The sequence below is a fragment of the Myotis brandtii genome, unplaced genomic scaffold (assembly GCF_000412655.1).
Source record: "Myotis brandtii unplaced genomic scaffold, ASM41265v1 scaffold1092, whole genome shotgun sequence".
NCBI lineage: Eukaryota > Metazoa > Chordata > Mammalia > Chiroptera > Vespertilionidae > Myotis > Myotis brandtii.
The window spans coordinates 217,517-235,970 of NW_005353719.1; the positions used below are offsets into that span (position 1 = coordinate 217,517).

The 18,454-nt window shown below is 51.7% G+C and overlaps 2 protein-coding genes across 2 annotated transcripts in view; both read left to right on the plus strand.

Moving 5' to 3' along the window:
* Positions 1-7,654: 7,654 nt before the first annotated feature.
* PRKACA (protein kinase, cAMP-dependent, catalytic, alpha) lies at positions 7,655-17,128 on the plus strand (the record flags this gene model as incomplete). The annotated part of the gene is made up of 9 exons (XM_014543296.1): positions 7,655-7,738; positions 8,190-8,318; positions 9,947-10,045; positions 11,012-11,094; positions 12,343-12,469; positions 12,564-12,659; positions 12,760-12,882; positions 14,632-14,796; positions 15,686-17,128. Coding segments are annotated over 9 exons (1,032 nt in total), but the record flags the coding sequence as incomplete, so codon positions are not given.
* Positions 17,129-17,196: 68 nt separating this feature from the next.
* SAMD1 (sterile alpha motif domain containing 1) overlaps positions 17,197-18,454 on the plus strand; it is a 4,058-nt gene continuing 2,800 nt past the window's right edge. The window contains exon 1 of the mRNA XM_005857265.2: positions 17,197-17,373. Coding sequence (XP_005857327.1) covers positions 17,197-17,373 — 177 coding nt within the window. The remainder of the gene's footprint in view (positions 17,374-18,454) is intronic.

Sequence of the window (18,454 nt, forward strand, 5' to 3'; positions counted from 1 at the left end):
GCTTTCCCCCAGCGCCCCCTCCCCCTGCCTGTCCAAGGTTAGGGCCCAGGGCCCGCAGAACTCTCGTAGGGGCCCCCTTGCCAAAGGCCACCCCCCACTGCAAAAACTGTGCCCCCCCACCCAGCTGTCACTGCCAACCATGGCACGTATGACCGCTGGGGCCCCACATGGGGCCCTGTCACTACCCTATTCCCTACTTTCCTGGACCCTCTCCCATATACTAATACCCTCACTTCCTCACTCACCTCTCCCATTGATGGGCCTCACGGCCAGACCCTGACCCAGGCTTCTGCCAGTCTTGGGAGTGCTGCGGGGTCTGCCTCCATCCCATAGGGACTTTGGCCACTTGGTGACCACACCCCTCCCTCCTCCAGCCCCCGCCATCTTTCTCTTGCCCTTTCCTTCTTCACCTTACCAGAGCCCCCCTCCAAACACACTGTGCCCACTTGAGCTTTTCCCAGAGCCACCTCCAGCATTGTTTTTCCCTTCTGTGTTACTTGGCATGGGGGACAGGATCATTCTGGGTCCCTCTGCCCCTCTCTCATCCTGTCCCTCTGCTGCTCTGCTTGTGCTCTCTCCTCCCAAGTGTCTGTCCCTAGCTGGGGTAGCAGACTGTTTATGAACCTAGAGAACTGCTTCAGTGTGTTCAAAGCCAAGTTTGAGCTGGTCTTGCTGGGTTTGTTTCTTCCTCCTTCCCTGGTTGGGGTTAGGGGGTGGCAGCAGAGCCTTTATCCATCTCCTACTGTGCAGTGAGCTCTAGGCTCCTTAGAGGTCCCCTCAATAATAAATGGTCGTTTCACAACCGAGGCTCCGTCATTCACCCAGTCCCCTGGGCTTCTTCACCCGCTCCTGGCTCAGGATGAAAAGTGGGGGATGAAGAGTGTCTGAGTTTAACAAGGCTCATTCAGCTTGAGCTGGAATGGTGAGAAAGGGGACTCAGGGGATGGCAATCAGAGAGAGTAATGGGTGACATCTAATGACTTGCTTTGCCAAGGGACAGATTCTGATCATTGCCAGGGCTCAGCCAGAAAGAGGCTTGTTCCCCCCTCACCTTACAAAATGCGTTGGCCTTTTATAGCCAACCAGAGAAAGAATTTCTGTATCTGCTTTCAGAAATGGTTCTCAATCCCCTTCCTCAATTCCTCCAGTTCTTAGATTGTCATCACTCCAGGCCTAAAGCTGGACCTCAGCTAGGATCCACTTCCCATTACCCAGAAATAGTCAGAGCTGAAAAGGGAGGCCGCGTCCAAATATGCCTTTCCTAGTTAGTTATTGGTCTCAAACCCCAGTGTCTGGACACTCTGACTTCCCCTCCCAGAAAGACCCTGATATGAAAACCAAGGAACTTTATTTTCACATGGCAGAACTCAGTTGCTGAGCAGCCATGGGGAGGGCTGACATGTCACCGATGGGCGGGGGATATGGAGGCAAGTGCCTGTAGCTGAGTACTTGATGACAGAGGAGCAGGTGGGTAGTGACCAAAAAAAGTCTGGGCATGAGCTTGGAGGGGACTAGGCACACAGGGAGGGGCTGGGCCCCCAGCAGGTGAGGCCTGGGAGGTAGAAGGTGGAGGCAGGCAGCTATATATTGCAGTGGCTCAGTTGAAAGTTGGGGAGATGACCCAGTCCTGGAAAACTTTCAAGGGATATCAAACACATGCAGTGTGTGTGGGGGGGAGGGAGGGGGAAGCTGTACAGGGAAGAAGATCAGTGGCTCCGGAAGGAACCACTAATTCTCTTAGAGCGCAGGGCGGACATCCAGGAATGGACCATCAATCAAACACATGCAGTGTGTGGGGCGGGGGGGGAGAGAGGGGGAAGCTGTACAGGGAAGAAGATCAGTGGCTCCGGAAGGAACCACTAATTCTCTTAGAGCGCAGGGCGGACATCCAGGAATGGACCATCACGGTGGAATAGGGCCACTATTTATTGGGTATCTAGGATATGCCCAGCCAAATGGTTTCCATAGATCTGTCCACTCGAGTGATTTTCATAACGGGCTATTTTGCGAATTTTCTAAATGACTCTGAGTTTGACATAGATGATGTCACAGAAGCAGGATTCACATTCAGATCTGTCTACCAGCCAACTTCCAGGACCCCAGAATTTCCTAACCTGGACATTCGCAAGTTACCTCCCTGATTTTTACTCTATTCATTTATATTTTCTTAATTTAAAATAGTAAAAATTTTGACTTACTTTTAAGTTCAGACATAAACTTTGATCCATCCTAAGCAGTAATATAAATGATCATGGGATTACTGTGCCAGTTATATTCTTTCCTGCTACACATTGAAATGCAATGTGACTAGAATAGTGAAACATCCCTAAAATCATTTCATGCCCAGCCAGTGGGACCCATGTCATACATTGGGAAATGCTCTCAGCTGTACTTCCTTCCAGAGACTTGCAGGGATTCTCAGAGAAAGAAATAGGATAAGGAAGGAAGCCCCACTTTGCTTGGAACTCTGATTCTGAAAGGATGGAGTTAGTCAAAATTTGCCCTCTTATAACTAGGCTGGGGTAGGGTGGGAGTTAGGGGCAGTAGCCAGGCCAGCCTGCAGGGGGCACCTGAATTTCATCTGCCAGACACCAGCCATACTGGGGTAAGGAGAATGCCCAAGCCTTAGTAGGCACTAGTTAGGCATCCTGCAGCCCCCTGTGCTACCATCTGGTGCCAGGGCATGATAATGTCAGCCTGCTCTCAAGAGAGCGGGGGATCTACCTGGAGTTGGGTGAAGTGGGGTAGGGGCAATCTGTACCCAAAGATGCCAAAGCCATTGTTAGGGGCCTGGACAAGATGGTGAAAGGGCAGAGAAAAAACCTAGCACCCGGCTCTGAGCAAGCTGGAGAAATTGAGAGAGAGCAATGGCCCCAAGAGGCTCCCAGGATAGGCAGCCAAGTGGGGCTCAGGCCTTGGCTGGCACTGGCCAAAAGCACCCCTGGGAGCCGGCCCATGGGGGAAGGGGTAGGGCTGGTGAGAGGGAGCCCATACACACACATTCTAGGCCCTGGGGACAAGCAGGTCCAGGCTCTGGGCGTGAAAAGTGCCCCTAAGAAGTCCCTGAATGGGAAGAATTGCTGCCTTCTAACATCCTACGGAAGTGCAAGAGGGTCAAACACCTGTGTATTGGCAGTTGTATGGGTGCCTAAGAAGGTCTTTCCAAGGTAGCTTTTTGCCTTAACCCAGTCAGGCCGACAGAAACTTGAGGGTCCTGTCTGCCCCTCCCCTGCCCCTACTGGCCCAGGTTTGGCTCCTCCTCCTGCCCCCCCCCCTAACACACACACACCACTCCCTGGCTCCCCCTATAGGCAGGTATCTGGGGATGGGCAGCCAAGCTGGTGCAGCAGGTCTCTTGAGCCTTCTCAGCCACCATAGTTCTGGTGCCTTGAGAGGAAGACTGAGTGATGGCTTCCAACTTCAACGATGGTGAGACTAAACCCTGTTGCTATAGCAACTCTCCGAGCACTCTGCCCCTGGAGTCAGAGACGGGCTGCAGTAGGGTTTGGGGGGCAGGCAGAGAGGAGAGGGCTGTGGACGTCTGGTTGGCCCTGGGAACCCCTCCCTTACAATCCTGGGCTGGGGGCCTGGAGAAGAGCTGGGGGGATTGGTAGCCCTGTTAGACAAGGGAGTGTGGTCCACCCAGAGCAGGGGTCCAGCTCAGAGCAGAGCAATGGGATAGACTCGCCCAGTATTGGGCTTCAGCTCAGAATGGCGGTTGGTCCAGCTCAGTGATGGAGTCCAGGTCAGAATGGGGGGATGTTAAGATGGAGTCCAGGCCAGATGGCCCAGTACAGAATGGGGAGCCATCAGACTCTGCAGTGGTCCTGCCCAGTGTTGGGGTCCAGCTCAGACTAGGGGACCACCCAATCCAGAATAGAGGTCCATTTCAGAATGGGGGTGAGGTAGTCAGTGTTGGGGTCCAGCTCAGACTGAGGGATGTTCCAGCTCAGAGCAGGGGATCCAAGCTAGCCTGGAGGAATCAGCCAGCCCAGAGTCGGGGGTCCCAGCCCTGACTTGGCATCCCTGCCCCAGAATTCCTGGGACAACCAGGTTTTGGTGGACAGAGAGTACTGAGATTTGTCTGGGAAGTCTGAGACTGGGCTCCTGCTTCCTGCGGTAGTCCTGGATTTTGGAAGGGTGTGTGGGGTTCTCTTTATGAGCCCAGATCGAATCCAGACCATGATGGAGGCTGGAACCCGCACCCTACCCCTCCACCCCCCCTACTCCCGTGGAAGACATGGGCAGGGCGGCATGTTTCACAAGCCAGCAGCTGGCTGGGTTTCCCTTCTCTGCCACTTCCAGTTGTCTGAAGGGCCACGGGTGCTAGGCACACTGGGAGAAGCTGCCACTCACCATCCACTTCTTTTGAGATCTGGAAAGGAGGAAGATGGTCAAGGCAGCCTCCCCCTCCCCCACCGCTGGGTTTAGCCTTTGTTTCCGGTTTGGACTTTTCATGGCCTAGAGCAGAGCCAAGCACAGGGCAAGGTTTGACAGAGGCCAAGGACATCCCAGGATGCCGTTCCACTCTCCGCCCTGCATAGGAACAAGAGAAAGCCTGATGTACCCATTTCTCTTGGGGCTACAGGATTGGAGAGGTGATAGGGTGGCTCTTACACCATCCCCACCCACACACACACACACCCAACCCAGCTCTCTGCTAATTAATGGAGCCCTGGGGCCTCTCTAGCCCCCAAGGAGTCCCTGGCTGCTGCCTGGGCCTAAGCTCTTAACCCCTTCTCCTCTGCCCAGTGAGCACTGCCCTGGGCACATCAGGTACCATCCTCTGGGTAGTCCACCCACCTGGGGAAGGCAGGGTCTGGCATCCTGGGAGCAGTGAAGTCCCTGGAATAAGTTAGCGTTAGCACCCCCGGGGCAGGGAGGCCAGCCAGGAGGGACATCCTAGGGAGACTCTTCCCACTGCCTCCTGCCAAGGAGGGCCTTTGCAAACCTTAGCCAGGAGCAGGCACCTTTAAATGCTTCCCTAGCAACCAGCTCCTCCTTCAGGGTTCCCCAAGGCCCTCCCGAGGAAACCAGCTCAGAAGCTCTGCATATTCCTGGTTTCCCTGGTTCCCAGGGTAGCCTAGGATGAATCTGGGTTCAGGCAATGGCCAGGGTGGGGACTCAGAGACCACCTTCCAGCTATGGCTGCAGCTATTCCTCTGGGCCCACCTGACTATTCGTTTCCTGAGCTACCTGCACCGCACCCTCTGGGCACCTACGCCACAGCCAGCACCCTGAGTCTCCATGGTCAGGGGCAGACGGGCCCCAGATCACCCCATCCCACTCCACCCCCATTGTACCCTCTGCTGGAGGAGGCAGGAAGCAGAGGTGAGTATAGGGGCTCCCGGCTGGGGTTACCCCATCATTATTCCTCTGTATCTGCCTGTTCCTCCTGGCTCTGCCCCTCCCTTGTGCCCCATCCCCAAATCTGCGAGCCAGTGGCACCAGAGGGGACAGAGAAGGGCTACGCTAGGACCAAGGCGCCCTGTGGAGCCTCTCAGTGGGGTACCCACGTCAGAAAAGCAGGACATGGCAGTTTCAGGGATGGCTGAGAGCGAAAGAAGTGGGACCAGGCATTCTGGACTCCTCACAAGCCCACTTCTCCCTACCTTCCTGGGCGGGTGAAGGTAGAATTACAAAAGGGTACCATCTCCCCCACCTTCGTTCAGAAGTTAGCGTATACATTGGAGGTGTCCAAGGAAGGTAGTGTGTGTCAGGAAAGATTCTGCTAGTGTGAGCATTGGGTGTGGTGCTGGCCCCAGGTTCAGAGAGGTCTCTCAGTCAGTTGGTGGCCCAGCCAGGCGCCAGCCTAGGACTCCTGACCATGCCTTGACTTCCCTCACTCTGCCCGGTCACTCTTTGTAAGGCTTTCCTGGCCAGTGATCTCTTCTCCATCTGCTGCTCTTGTAGCCCCATGGGAGGTTCTTTCATCCGAATGCTGAGGGAGAGCCTTGGGGATCGTGGGGGTGGTGGCTACCCAGAGGCTGTGTGGGACTCCTGGTGCACATGGGTGGGACACACAAATGACAGGCAAGGCCAGAGTCCAAGTGTGCAGGACCCCTCAGGGTGGCACCTGTCCGGGAACATCAGAGGGTTGAGGACAGGTCTGTCGGTGGGCCACGCTAGTTCACTACAACCTTTCCGGAGGAAAGCAGTTAATTTCGTGAGCAGTGGGGTCTGGCAGGCCACCTAAGGCCTGGTCAGTCTTTTCTTCTGTACAATGAGGTAATAGCAACTCTGAGCCATCGGGGTAGGACTTAAGCATAGAAAGCATTTAGCTCAGGGCTGGCACAAGGCATGCTTGACCCCAGGGGTTGTCTCTAGGTCCGTAATGTACACATCTGTCAGGCCACACATTTAAGATTTGAGCGCTCAATGCATCCCCTATATTTTATACCTCAATTATAAAAAATACTTGAAAGCAAAATTAATAATCAACAGTTATATGGAATGACCCTCATACAGGTCACTGTCCAACTCCATTTCCCTAGATCAGTGGTCGGCAAACTCATTAGTCAACAGAGCCAAATATCAACAGTACTTCTTCAAAATAGACTCGCCCAGGCCGAAAACCGACTTCTGCGCATGGGCCACAAAGTTTCAGTCGCACTGTACGTGTGCGCCCACACGTGGTATTTTGTGGAAGAGCCACGCTCAAGGGGCCAAAGAGCCGCATGTGGCTCGCGAGCCGCAGTTTGCCGACCACTGCCCTCGATTAACTCATTCAGTCCTCAAAACTACTTTGCCAGGTCATTACTATTATTCTCCCCATTTTACAGATGAGGAAAACTGAGGCCCAGAGAGGTAAGGTCAGTTGCCTAAGGTCACACAGTTTAGCAGAACCAGGCTGGGGTCTGAACTTAATCTCAATTCCAGAGTCCTGGCCCTTAATGATTTGCAGGGTGCTGGCAAGTATGACTCTGTTGAAGCCTCAGTTTCCTAGTGTTAAATGGGGAGAAGAATACAAGGAAACTTGGTGAGTTAACCAAATTTGATAGTGGAGACAAAACAGCAGGCCCAGGGTCAGCCCGCTGGGAAGTCTTCAGTATTAGCTGAATGGTGATATTCTTGGGGTACTGAGGGGCCTCTGGGGAGCAGGCATAGAGCGAGGCCTCCCTTGAACCAGCTCTGGAGCCAGGGCCCCTGAATTGGCAAAGGCAGGAACAGGGCAACAGCTGAGCCCCCCAAGGGCGCTTGCTACCCGAGCCCCAGAGGCTTCCACCCCCCCGACCGGCCTCCCCAGAGAAGGGGCCTGAGGAACAGCCAAATCCTGAGGCTATAAATACCTCGGCTGGCGTCCTCCCTGGCCCTCCCTGGCCGTGGAATGCCGGTCAGAACTGGGACATGAAGTGGGGGTGGGCTGGCCTGGGTACTGCCCTCTGTCCCCCTGAGAGTGACCCCCGAGTTGCTCTGTACCCCATTTTGTAAGAGCTGAGGCTGGATCCCACCTCCCTGTAGTAAAGGGGACCCAGGCCCTAGCCCAGATCACGCCCCTCCCAAGCTGCCCTCAGTCTCAGCCAGGGCACCCAAAGGCCCTAGTGGGAAAAAAGATCAGACTCTGGTTGAAACAGCTGCACCCCACTTTCCACAAATGAGCATCTCCCCAGGAACACCCTGGGCCTGCCCCAGTGAGATGGGGGTGTCTAGCTAACTCTCCCTTCTCTTCCTTCCAGTGAAAGAGTTCTTAGCCAAAGCCAAAGAAGATTTTCTTAAAAAATGGGAAAATCCTGATCAGGTAAGCCCGCCCCCCGCCACCCGCCCTGTGTGCAGAACCCTTGAAGGGGTGAGCTAATGGCCTCCGTCTTCCAGCGTAACCCCTGCGTCATGGCTGGGATTTAGAACCCTGTGGAGGATGCCTGGACACCCTTGGAGGCTCCTAGACAGAGGCACCTGATTGCCCACTGCCAGGCTCCCCCATCCTACCACCCCCTACAGCTGGTGGCCCCTGCCCCCCACACAGCTGCCAGCAGCTCCTGGGCCCCAGGCCAGGGCCAGATCTGGCCTCTGCCACTCGCCTCAAGGAATGTGCCCTCCGCCATCTTGCTTTTCTGCCCCCTGTTCTCACCCCATCACTCTCCCTGCTCCCCAGGGCCCCCTCTGCTGGTGGCAGATAGGATGCCCCAGACGTTGGCCCAGCAGGCCACAGGGAAGAGGGTCCCTGACTCTCTCAACCTCTCCATCCACAGAATACAGCCAATTTGGATAACTTTGATCGAATCAAGACCCTCGGCACAGGCTCCTTCGGGCGGGTGATGCTGGTGAAACACAAGGAGACTGGGAACCACTTCGCCATGAAGATCCTGGACAAACAAAAGGTGAGCTCAGCTCTGCCCTGCGGCCAGATCCCACCTGCTGCCTGGAGTGCTCTTCCCATCCATCCACTCACCAATTGCTTCTCGAGCCCCCATCATGTGCCAGACCTGAGGGCCAGAAGGGCACCACGAAGTTCCCCTTCAGGCCGAATACCGAGGGAAATCAGGCGCTGGAAACAGTGTCAGACACCTAACCTGTATTCCAGGTGGCCGGAGGGCTTCCTGGAGGAGGTGGCATTTACACAGGCCTGTTTTCTGTGAATATTTTTGACACCCTACTTATGCCAGTCACTACTCTAAAGCACTGCTGCGCAGAAGTGTCATATAAGCCACGTATGATTTTAAGTTTTCTAGAAGCCCCATTAAATAAAAGAAACAGGTGGAATGCATTTTAATAATATGTTGTAATTAAATCAGTATATTTACATTATAATTTCAATGTATGTAACCAATGTAAAATATCATTAATGAGGCATCTTACTTTTTTTTTTCATACCAAGTCTTTGAAATCCAGTGTGCATTTTACACTTTACAACATATCTCTGTTCTGATGTTAAATTTTTAAAGGAAAGAGAAGAAAAAGTAGAGAAGTTGAAAAGGCAAGATTGGCATAGCCCAAGTTGTTCCAGACAGACTTAAAAGATGTCTAGTAACTGTGTCAAGTGTCAGTTTTTAAATTTTCACTTTAGATATTCATCATTTTAAACTCAGTTCCCCAGTCTCCCGGCCGCATTAAAGCTCTCAACAGCCATATATGGCTAGTGTGGATGGCATTGGGCAGTGCAGGTATAGACAAAGGATACAGCTGTGAGCAAAGCAAAAAAGGCCCCAGACAGGGGTTCAGAGCTGGCTGAACAGCCAGGCTGCCTGTGTGTGACACACCAGCTGGCCTGTGACCTTAGGCCAGTGGTTGGCAAACTCATTAGTCAACAGAGCCAAATATCAACAGTACAACGATTGAAATTTCTTTTGAGAGCCAAATTTTTTAAACTTAAACTATATAGGTAGGTACATTGTTATTAACTTAATTAGGGTACTTCTAAGGCTTAGGAAGAGCCACACTCAAGGGGCCAAAGAGCCGCATGTGGCTCCGAGCCGCAGTTTGCCAACCACAGCCTTAGGCAAGTCATTGCCCCTCTCTGGGCTTCCAAGCTTGTGTGTTCACAGTACATACCCCTCAGGGCTTCAGTCACTGTGCACGAAGGGCCTGCTGCAGATAGCTGAGGGCTGAGGAGAAATTAGCTTGGGGTTTGGGTATGTACTGTGTGTGAGTGCTCTAGATGCAGAGTTTTTTGTAAACCCCCTACTCCTTTGGCACTGCTCTTGCTTGTCTTTCCGCTACTGCCCCTTCCTCCAAGAAGCCTTCTCTGACTACCCCTGCCCCAGACTTTACCTCGCGCCTCATCTGGGCATCCGCAAGCCCCGAGCTTCCCCCATCACAGCTCAGATCCCTCTGCACTGAAAAGCCTGGTGACTCGTGTTCTTGCCACGTGGGGACAGGCAGCCTCAGCCTTCTTATTGTGTCCTCAGCACCCCACCTGGCTCCACAGGCCACAAACCCTCACAGAAACCAGCCTGGGGGACGAGGGCCCTCTCATACCTCCTCCTCTCCACACCCCTCCTGCTCCTAGGTGGTGAAGCTGAAACAGATCGAGCACACCCTGAATGAGAAGCGCATCCTGCAGGCTGTCAACTTTCCGTTCCTTGTCAAACTTGAGTTTTCCTTCAAGGTGGGTCCCAGCCATCGGGGAATAGAGGGGGCAGAGAGGGAAACCAGGCTGGGGGGCTGAGGGCAATCAGTGGCTCCCCTGGAAGGTGAGCCCCCCCCCACCACCACCACTGATGAGGAAAGGAGGATCAGCCTGGGATTCTGATAACACCTGGATGACATCCCTCAAAATCACCGCTCTGTTTACCACCCACGTTCAACTCCTAGGTCTGTCTACTTGATAACCTTGTGTGGTCATGTCAGTCAACCTGGATGACATCCCTCAAAATCACCGCTCTGTTTACAAAAACCTGACATGTGGCCTGGGTTCAAATCCCAGCTCAGCGCCCCCTGCCCATGTGACCCTGGCGAAGGACTTCACTTGAGTCTCAGTTTCCTCATCTGTAAACTGGGGATCAAAAGGTTTCCATGACACATCATGAGCACCCTATGTGAGCTATTTTGGGGGCCATCCTGAGCTGGACTTTGAGAGTTGGGAAAGTCCACTTGGGGCCTGCCACCCAGGCAGTCACAAGGGCCTGTACTTGGTGTCATGCTCTACTGCTGCCGTCTTGAGATTCATAATCATTGTTTTAGTAAGGAGACGCTTTTTGGCAGGGGGTGGGGCACAAATTCTATAGCCTCTCCTGGTTCCATTTTGTGATAAAATGGTGGCCCGAGAGCCTTGCTCAGGACAGTCACAGACTGTGAAGTCCCCTCTCCAGCCCAGGCACCTGTAGCCAGCCCTCCCTTTCACCACCCACCCCCACAAGCAGGATAATAGTTGTCCCTTTGTCCTCATGCGCAGAGGGAAGTGAGATAGGGAGCTCAGTGAGTACAGTGTCTGGTCCTTGGCATGTGCCTCATATTGGAGCCTAGATTGGTGTTGTCACCGGTTTCCAAACTCCTGCTGGTCAAGGGCATCGGACCTTCGGGTGGGGCCCAGGGCTTGGGGGGCAGGGCCCTGACCAGCTGCTGCTCTCCACAGGATAACTCAAATTTATACATGGTCATGGAGTATGTGCCCGGCGGGGAAATGTTCTCACATCTGCGGCGGATTGGCAGGTTCAGGTGAGCGGACTGCCCCAGCCCACCAGGCCTGGGGGTGTCCACAGGCGATGTCACATACCAAGCCATCTGGGGACTCGGAGGTAGCCTCTCCAGGTCCCTGTGGGTTCTCCTTCCCCCTGAGCTGAGGAACCTGCAATGTCTCAACCACCCAACCACCGTGAAACAAAACAAACATAGTAACAGGTCTCACCATTTAAGTTGGCGATTTTATGCAGGGGTTTTTTTTATGTGTCTTTATTGACTTTAGAGAGATAGGAACATCAATGAGACAGAAACATCTGTCGGCTGCCTCTTGCATGCCCCCCACCTGGGATGGAGCCCGCAACCCAGGCATGTGCCCTGACCAGGAATCGAACCGGGAACCCCGTGGTTCATGGGTTGATGTTCAATCACTGAGCAGTGGGGTGATTTTATGCAGGTTTTAAATGTATGCTATTGTTTTATTTTGTTTAGTCAGATAGCTGTTCACTTTACATACAATAAAATGCACAGGTCACTGTTCTGTTCCATGAGTTTTGACAGTAGCATACATTTGTTTAACCACAACCCAAAACACCCTATTGAGTATTTCATCACCCCAGAAAAAATCCCTCTAATGCAGCGGTTCTCTACCTGTGGGTCGAGACCCCTTTGGCGGTCAAACGACCCTTTCACAGGGGTCGCCTAAGACCATCCTGCATATCAGATATTTACATTACGATTCATAACAGTAGCAACATTACAGTTATGAAGTAGCAACGAAAATAATTTTATGGTTGGGTCACAACATGAGGAACTGTATTTAAAGGGCCAGAAGGTTGAGAACCACTGCGCTAATGCCTTTCTTGGCAGATCACCACCCTGAAAAAGGCAATTGTCCCTTCTGGCATTAAACACCATAGAATTTGTTTGGTCTGGGTTTGGACTTGATATAAATGGCCTCACACAGTTCATATTCTTTTGTCCTTTTCTTCTCTTCACATCATTGTTTTGAGATCTAGCCACGGTTTTGAGCATGTCCGTGTGTCCTGATGGTGGTGTTGGGTAGCATTTTATTGAATCTGTCACAGTCTGTGACACCATGGCTCTGTTGATGGACAGCTGGGCTCGTTCCTTCTTGGAGCTCTTTATGAACAAGGCTTCTCCTCTTACACATTTTGGGTAGCTGGGCTGTAGGCCCACCCGATAGACCATTTGGGGGCGGGTGAGTCCTGCTGGGTGAGTGTGGCCACCACACTCACTCATCCCCTCTCCACTTGTCCCTGCCAGCGAGCCCCATGCCCGCTTCTACGCCGCCCAGATCGTCCTGACCTTCGAGTATCTGCACTCGCTCGATCTCATCTACCGGGACCTGAAGCCAGAGAACCTTCTCATCGACCAGCAGGGCTACATTCAGGTACCTGCTGGGCCAGGCAAGGGACAGCCCCAGGTGTCCATGGCCTGAACCCTCTCTCCCTCGCTCTCGACCAACCCCACTCTTGTGCCCACAGGTGACAGACTTTGGTTTCGCCAAGCGTGTGAAAGGCCGCACCTGGACCTTGTGCGGGACCCCCGAGTACCTGGCCCCTGAGATCATCCTGAGCAAAGTAGGCTCCTCCCCACCCCTCCCACTGTCCCTGAGGCCCACTCCGCCTGTGCCCTTTCTTCACCCTTCTTCCCTCATCCTGCACCCCCTTTCCACCCCAGGGCTACAACAAGGCTGTGGACTGGTGGGCCCTGGGGGTTCTCATCTACGAGATGGCTGCTGGCTACCCCCCCTTCTTCGCTGACCAGCCCATTCAGATCTACGAGAAGATTGTTTCTGGGAAGGTGAGGCCCGGACACAGGGATTCTGCTAGGACAAACCCTTCTCTCCCCCTCCGCCCACCATCATTGTAAGAACAATCTAGAAGTTCATTAAGTCAGGCCAGGCAGTGACATTGGGTGTATCAGCCATGCTAACTGAGGTCAACACCCCACACAACCTCACTGGCTACTCCTGGACCCACAGTGCCAACCTCCCAAGGGCTTCTAAAACCCCAAGCCTCATCCGCACCCCCACCCTGCCCTATGTGAGGCTCTGCTTGTTCCTAATTATCCCCCTTCTGGGATTTTTCACAAGTTTCACAGCAGGAAAGCTAATGTATTTGGTTCCCAGACCCCACTGGGCAGTCATTCAGGGTGTATGGCCCATGCCTCCCTTCTCAAATACAGAATTCCTAACTCAGAGGGTGCAGGTAAGGGGACTGTTAGAGTTAACATCTACCGAGTGCATTAAGCACCCACTGCCCCAGTGCACCCACTCCATCCTACCCAGCACTCCGAGGGACTGAGGAAGCTGAGGCATGGAGAGGAGGGGATATGTCTGGTCCGAGATCCAAGGGCTCGAGAGAGGCTGGGAACCCCACTTTTGTCTTTAGCTCACTCACCTTTCTGGGAGGACCAACCATCCCTCCACCCAGACCAGGAATTGGTGGAAGCAACTCCCAGCTCAGCCCGGGTGGGTTGACTCGTCTCCGGGTCCCAGTTCTTCCACCTCTTGGCTTTGAAACCTCAGGCAAGTGGCTTTCCTCCTCTGAGCCTCATCTTACCCACCTGAGAACGGAGAAACCAGCCAGCTGCTTCTCAGGGAGGTTGAGAGAAATCACCAGCTGCAAAGTGGGGTCCCAGAATAGGGAAAGATGAGGTGTCTGCCACCAGGCACAATGGAAAGTGCCAAGAGAATGACCCAAAGTGGAAAACAAAGAAGAAGCCATAGAATGTGCCAAGGGGGAAGAGGAGAAGAGCATAACTCCCTTTTTTGTAGCATTTCACAGTTCCCACGCACCCTCAGCAGTATTATCTCCCTCATGCAACCCTGGGATATCTGCCCCGTGCCGGAAAGGCAGGCACAGGCCCAGAGAGGTTAAAGGCCATGGCCAAGGTCACAGCCTGTAAGAGGGAGAGCAGTGCTGGAAATCTGTTCTTGTAGCTATAAATCCAATGAATAGTTGCATACGAGGCCGTGGGTTCTGAGCATTTAGGGAAAGTTTCTCAAAGATTTGAACTGAGCCTTAAAGAATAGAAGAGCCTTAGCTATGCAGAGAAAGAAATAGAAAAGCAATTGTTTCTCTCAAATGTGGATATTTCTGAAGTCCCAAGACGTAAGCAGAGCCACCTGAGGAAGTAATGGCTAAAATTGCAAGGTCTGGAGTCTATCAGCCCCAAGATGGAGCCAACCTGTCCCACTCTTCTGTGTGACCTTGGGCAGGCTGTTTAACCCTTTCAAGCCTCCGTTTCTTCTTCTCTAACATGGGACCATCATAACATTTAACTTGGACACCAGATCTCAAAGTGGTTCCCTCTCCAGCACCATCAGCATGGCCAGGGAACTAGCTAGAAATGCAGACTCTCATGCCCCAACCCAGACCTTCTGAATCAGAAACTCCAACAGGCCTGATTAACTGTCTTAATGGGATTCCAACACACACTCAAGTGCCCCAAAGGACTGTTGGATGGTGGAGGCAGTGTTTTGGGGTCCCCAAGCCCCAGGCCAGTTTCCCACCCTGTCTGTGTCCCCCCCCCCCACTTTTACCCCAGGTGCGGTTCCCATCCCACTTCAGCTCTGACCTGAAGGATCTGCTGCGGAACCTCCTTCAGGTAGACCTTACCAAGCGCTTTGGGAACCTCAAGAATGGGGTCAATGACATCAAGAACCATAAGTGGTTTGCCACGACTGACTGGATTGCCATCTACCAGAGGAAGGTGGGTGTCCCCTCCTCTCCCCGGAAATGCTGAGGGCTTTGGGGGCAGGTCAAGAGCCAGGGGGGGCTGCCAATGGAGAGATGGAAAGGGAAGAATTTGAAAATAGGCCATGGCCCTAGGTCATTCTAGCTGGGGCAGTTTAGAGCAATGGAGGTCTAAAAATGGGATTATAGGGTCACTTGGCCACTGTGACCTTGAGCAAGAGACACCCCTGTCTGGAAAGTCATTTCCCCAATTGGTGAGTTGGCTATACAGTGGAACCTCGTTTCTCGAACTTTGTCCGTTCTGGAAGGCTGTTCGAAAACTGAATAATTTTTTCACATTAGAAATAATGTAAATTGAATCAATCCATCCAGACCCCCAAATGATTCCTTGTTTTAACTTTTCTTATATACAGTACATGTCTATTGTACTGTTTAATCTATAAACATTTTAAGAATAAAAATGACATGAAAATTTAACAAAAAGGAAGTGTACAGTAAAAAATGAAAATTTAACAATCATCATGAGCAGCAACAAAAGCAAAAAAACCCACGAGAATATTCACAGCACAATATCCTGAGATTTTAACAGTAGTAAACTGACTCATATTCGCACATTCTCTCCTTTGTCACCTGAGAGATGCGTGACTGATCATACAGGTATCAGCATGAAAGGGTTGTCAGGTTGAGGAGCGAATTGTTCGAATTGTTCGAGATGGGAGACTTTGGAGAAACTGAGGGTCCACTGTAATAAGATTCTTGGGTTGTTAAGGTGAGTTCACACCCTAATGCTCAGCTCTGGCCTGAGTCTCAGTAAGTTATCATGAATGTTAGGCCATTCGTATTTATTGTTTTAACAAGGATTATGTTGACTGCTGAGGTCTGGGTGATTCTTGACCCCTCTCCAGGTGGAAGCTCCCTTCATACCAAAGTTTAAAGGCCCTGGGGACACGAGTAATTTTGATGACTATGAAGAGGAAGAGATCCGAGTCTCCATCAATGAGAAGTGTGGCAAGGAGTTTTCTGAGTTTTAGGGGTGTGCCTGTGCCCCCAAGGGTTTTCTTTCTTTTTTTTTTTTTTTTTTTTTTTTTTTTTAATGTGACAGTGTTTCGCCAGAGGGCCCCAGAGTTCCTTACATCTAATTTCACCCCCACCCCACCCTCCAGGGTCGGGGAACAGGAAGCCCAGATATTCAGAGAGACAGGAATACCAGCTGCTCTCCCTCATCCCCTTCACCCTCCTGCCCTCCTTAATGCTTTTGCCTTCTTCCACCCCAGCCCACTTCTGCTTGTTTTAAACGAGTATCTCAGTTCTAGTCAGACCAGTGTATCCAGGGACAGGGTGTGGAAAGAGGGGCCCAAACTTAGCTCCAGCCCCCTTCCCTCCCCACCTCCCTCACCAGACCACCAGCAAACTTGCTAAGGGAGAATAAAAGAATGGCCAGCCTTCCCTTCAAAGCAATCTTGCCTGGGAAGGAGAGATTTTAGTGACATGTGCAGTGGGCTACTTGCTAAAATTTTTTAAACAATTTACAAACTTATTTAAGTTCCACCAGTGCCTCCCATCCCCCCCTCTCCAAATCCATTTTAACAAGGCTGGGAAGCAGATTGACTTGTAAAGGAAAGGGCTGGGGTTCCACCCTCTCCCCCAAGCTGCTAATCCCCTCCTCCCCTGCCAAGCCTGGAAAGGTCTCAGCCTCTTTAGGAAGCCCCTAAAGCCCCTACCCCCTTCTGCCCCAACAGACCTTTCTTCACCCTTGGGCTTTGGGACCCAGACAAAGCAGCTGCCCCTCTCCCTGACAAAGAGGAGTTGTCCCCCCAAAAGGTAGAGGGGGAGCCCCAAGCCCAGGGTCTTTCCTCCCCACAGCACTCCCCCAAACTCCTAAATTTTATTCTTAGCTAGATTTTAATGCCCGGCCTCTTCTCAGCTCAGTTGGGAAGGCAACCCTGGCAAAAGGAGGCAGAGCCCCCCTGCCCCCGCTGTGGACCCCCGTTCAAGCCCAGGGTTGCTAGGGAGGGGCTCTGTTTTATTCACCCAACAGCCCTGTCCCCCTCCCCCCCATCCTGGGCGCTCCTCTGCTTAGCTGTCAGCTGTCTATCACCTCTTAGCCCATTTGTGCTTTTTTTCTCTCTTAATAGAAAAGTTGGGAGCCCCTATTCAACCTCAAATCTGCCCCTCTCAGAACTTCTCCCCATCCCAGGAGGAGCTCTCAGGCTTGGGATGGGGCCCCGGGTGGGCGCAGGGGTGAATCAATCTGTGTGCTGGGAAGGATGAGACTTCCTCTTGAACAGTGTGCTGTTGTAAACATATTTGAAAACTATCACCAATAAAGTTTTGTTTAAAAAAAAAAATACTCTCCATATTCATCCATGATGTTGCAAATGGTAAGAGTTCTTTCTTTTCTGGAGTCCTGGTAAAAATGGGTTTAGCTGACTTCCGTCACTCACCCCCAGGAAAAGGGGGCGGCAAGTTGCGTTATAACCCTGAATTCGGGGTTCCCCAAGTCTGCGTCGCGCACCCCTCGGCATACAGCCCTGGGCCGAAAGGGAGTTCCAAGGAGACTCTGGGGCCGGCGCGCTGGGAAGCCGAGCTATGGGTTGGGGAAGAGAAGTGGGGGCCTGGCTGGGGGCGGTCAAGGGTAGGGGTGACGGAGGGCGTCCCCCTCCCCGCCTTCTCAGCGCGAGGCCAAGCGCGCACTTACCACAGTTTTTTAATCCATTCATCTGCTTACAAGCTGTTTCCAAATCTTGGCTATTGTAAATCGTGCTGCTATGAACACAGTGGTGCATATGTCCTTTCTGATTGGTGTTTCTGATTTCTTGGGATATATTCATAGAAGTGGGATTACTGAGTCAAATGGGAGTTTCATTTTTAATTTTTTGAGGATACTCCACACTGTTTTCCACTGTGGCTGCACCAGTCTGAATTCCCAGCAGCAGTGCAGGAGGGTACCTTTTTCTTCACATCCTCGCCAGCAATTGTCGTTTATTGATTTGTTGATGAAAGCCATTCTGACAGGTGTGAGATGGTATCTCATTGTCGTTTTGATTTGCATCTCTTGGATGATTAGTGGCTTTGAGTATGTTTTCCTATGTCTCTTGGCTTTCTGTATGTCCACTTTAGAAAAAGGTCTATTTAAATCCTTCGCCCATTTTTCGATTGGATTGTTTATCTTCCTTTTGTTAAGATGCAGAGTCCTCTGTAAATTTTGAAGATTAGGCCCTTATCGGATATAACATTGTCAAATGCATTCTCCCATGCAGTGGGATTTCTTGTTGTTTTGTTGATGGTTTCTTTTGCTGTGAAGTTTTTTATTTTGATTACTTTTTTTTATTTTATTACTTTCTCCTTAGTTTCCATTGCCCTACGACAATGTCTGATATTTTGCTGCCTATGGATTCTTCTAAGATTTTTATGGTTTCCCATCTTACATTTAAGTGCTTTACCCATTTTGAGTTTATTTTTGTATATGGTATAAGTTAGTCTACGAGTGAGTGTGTGCATATATTTTTTTTCTCTCTTTTCTTTCTCACTGTTTTCTCTCTCTTTCTCTCTCTCGCTTTCTCTCTCTCTTTTTTTTTTTTGCAGTAGTGTTCTCCATTCTATTTTCATCGTTCCTTTAGCATCAATTTTCCCTACCTCAATTTTACCTCTATGCTAAAACCCTCTTCCTCACT